The 3,037-nt window shown below is 55.9% G+C and overlaps 1 protein-coding gene across 1 annotated transcript; it reads left to right on the forward strand.

Annotated features, from left to right (window-relative positions):
• The first annotated feature begins 2,095 nt into the window (after positions 1–2,095).
• Positions 2,096–2,827, forward strand: LOC138367445 (uncharacterized). The gene has a single exon (XM_069329099.1). It carries the CDS (start codon positions 2,096–2,098, stop codon positions 2,825–2,827), a length of 732 nt encoding a protein of 243 aa, XP_069185200.1.
• Positions 2,828–3,037: the final 210 nt, after the last annotated feature.

Raw genomic sequence — 3,037 nt, forward strand, 5'->3', positions numbered from 1 at the left:
ACAACCACCACACACACCCTCACCCGTCACAACCACCACACACACCCCTCACCCGTCACAACCACCACACACCCTCACCCGTCACAACCACCACACACACCCTCACCCGTCACAACCACCACACACACCACCACCGCGGGAGAGATACATAATAATTTACACGTGGAAAATAATTGAGGGGCTGGTCCCAAACCTGCACACAGAAATAACACCACATGAGACCAGAAGACATGGCAGGATGTGCAGAATACCCCCGTTGAAAAGCAGAGGTGCAACAGGTACTCTGAGAGAGAACTCTATCAACATCAGAGGCCCGAGACTGTTCAACACTCTTCCGCTACACATAAGGGGCATAACTGGCAAACCCCTCACAGTGTTCAAGAGAGAACTGGATAAGCACCTCCAAAGGATACCTGATCAACCAGGCTGTGACTCATACGTCAGGCTGCGAGCAGCCGCGTCTAACAGCCTGGTTGATCAGTCCAGCAACCAGGAGGCCTGGTCGACGACCGGGCCGCGGGGACACTAAGCCCCGGAAGCAACTCAAGGTAGCCTCAAGGTAGGTAGCCACACCCTCACCCGTCACAACCACCACACACCCTCACCCGTCACAACCACCACACACCCTCACCCGTCACACCACCACACACCCTCACCCGTCACAACCACCACACACACCCTCACCCGTCACAACCACCACACACACCCTCACCCGTCACAACCACCACACACACCCTCACCCATCACAACCACCACACACACCCTCACCCGTCACACTACCACACACCCTCACCCGTCACACCCTCACCCGTCACACCCTCACCCGTCACACCCTCACCCGGCAGATCTGTACATCAAAGGCAAAACGTTAATATCAGTCCAATTTAGCGCGTGAGTCAGGCGGCGTAACTTATGAGGAAGGTCCCCCCTGCCCTCATGATGGTATGGGGGCAGTGTATGGGCAGGGACGGGTGGGACGGAGGGAGGGAAGGGTGGAACAGTGGTGGGAAGGGTGGAACAGAGGGAGGGACGGGTGGAACAGAGGGAGGGAAGGGTGGAACAGTGGTGGGAAGGGTGGAACGGAGGGAGGGACGGGTGGAACGGAGGGAGGGAAGGGTGGAACAGTGGTGGGAAGGGTGGAACAGAAGGAGGGACGGATGGAACGGAGGGAGGGAAGGGTGGAACAGAGGGAGGGAAGGGTGGAACAGAGGGAGGGAAGGGTGGAACAGATAGTGGAAAGGGCGGAACAGATAGAAGGAAGGGTGCAACAGAGGGAAGGAAGGGAGGAAAGGAGGGAGGGAAGGGTGGAACAGAGGGAGGGAAGGGTGGAACGGAGGGAGGGAAGGGTGGAACATAGGGAGGGAAGGGTGGAACAGAGGGAAGGAAGGGTGGAACAGAGGGAAGGAAGGGTGGAACAGAGGGAGGGAAGGGTGGAACAGAGGGAGGGAAGGGTGGAACAGATAGTGGAAAGGGCGGAACAGATAGAAGGAAGGGTGGAAGAGAGGGAAGGAAGGGTGGAACAGAGGGAAGGAAGGGAGGAAAGGAGGGAGGGAAGGGTGGAACAGAGGGAGGGAAGGGTGGAACAGAGGGAGGGAAGGGTGGAACAGAGGGAAGGAAGGGTGGAACAGATAGTGGAAAGGGCGGAACAGATTGAAGGGAGGAACAGAGGGAGGGAAGGGTGGAACGGAGGGAGGGAAGGGTGGAACATAGGGAGAGAAGGGTGGAACAGAGGGAGGGAAGGGTGGAACAGAGGGAGGGAATGGTGGAACAGAGGGAGGGAAGGGTGGAACAGAGGGAGGGAAGGGTGGAACAGAGAGTGGAAAGGGCGGAACAGATAGAAGGAAGGGAGGAACAGAGGAAGGGAAGGGTGGAACGGAGGGAGGGAAGGGTGGAACATAGGGAGGGAAGGGTGGAACAGAGGGAGGGAATGGTGGAACAGAGGGAGGGAAGGGTGGAACAGAGGGAGGGAAGGGTGGAACAGAGAGTGGAAAGGGCGGAACAGATAGAAGGAAGGGAGGAACAGAGGAAGGGAAGGGTGGAACGGAGGGAGGGAAGGGTGGAACATAGGGAGGGAAGTGTGGAACAGAGGGAGGGAATGGTGGAACAGAGGGAGGGAAGGGTGGAACAGAGGGAGGGAAGGGTGGAACAGAGGGAGGGAAGGGTGGAACAGAGGGAGGGAAGAGTGGAACAGAGGGAAGGAAAGGGTGGAACAGAGAGAGGGAAGGGTGGAACAGAGGGAGGAAAGGGTGGAACAGATAGAGGGAAGGGTGGAACAGATAGTGGGAAGGGTGGAACAGATAGTGGGAAGGGTGGAACAGATAATGGGAAGGGTGCAACAGATAATGGGAAGGGTGGAACAGATAGTGGGAAGGGTGGAACAGATAGGTGGAAGGGTGGCACAGATAGTGGGAAGGGTGGAACACATAGTGGGAAGGGTGGAACAGATAATGGGAAGGGTGGAACAGATAATGGGAAGGGTGGAACAGATAGTGGGAAGGGTGGAACAGATAGTGTGAAGGGTGGAACAGATAGTGGGAAGGGTGGAACAGATAATGGGAAGGGTGGAACAGATAGTGGGAAGGGTGGAACAGATAGGTGGAAGGGTGGCACAGATAGTGGGAAGGGTGGAACACATAGTGGGAAGGGTGGAACAGATAGTGGGAAGGGTGGAACAGATAATCGAAAGGGTGGTTCAGATAGTGGGAAGGGTGGAACATATAGTGTGAAGGGTGGAACAGATAGTGGGAAGGGTGGAACAGATAATGGGAAGGGTGGAACAGACAGTGGGAAGGGTGGAACAGATAGGTGGAAGGGGTGGCACAGATAGTGGGAAGGGTGGAACAGATAATGGGACGGGTGGAACAGATATTGAAAAGGGTGGAACAGATAATGGGAAGGGTGGAACAGATAATGGGAAGGGTGGAACAGATAATGGGAAGTGTGGAACACATAGTGGGAAGGGTGGAACAGATAGTGGGAAGGGTGGAACAGATAATGGGAAGGGTGGAACAAATATTGGGAAGGGTGGAACAGATAG

This window comes from Procambarus clarkii, chromosome 22, assembly GCF_040958095.1.
Source record: "Procambarus clarkii isolate CNS0578487 chromosome 22, FALCON_Pclarkii_2.0, whole genome shotgun sequence".
NCBI classification, from domain to species: domain Eukaryota; kingdom Metazoa; phylum Arthropoda; class Malacostraca; order Decapoda; family Cambaridae; genus Procambarus; species Procambarus clarkii.

What these genes read in the sequence shown, in the direction of transcription:
- LOC138367445 (XM_069329099.1), top strand. Translation starts at nt 2,096, where the DNA reads ATGGTGGAACAGAGGGAGGGAAGGGTGGAACAGAGGGAGGGAAGGGTG.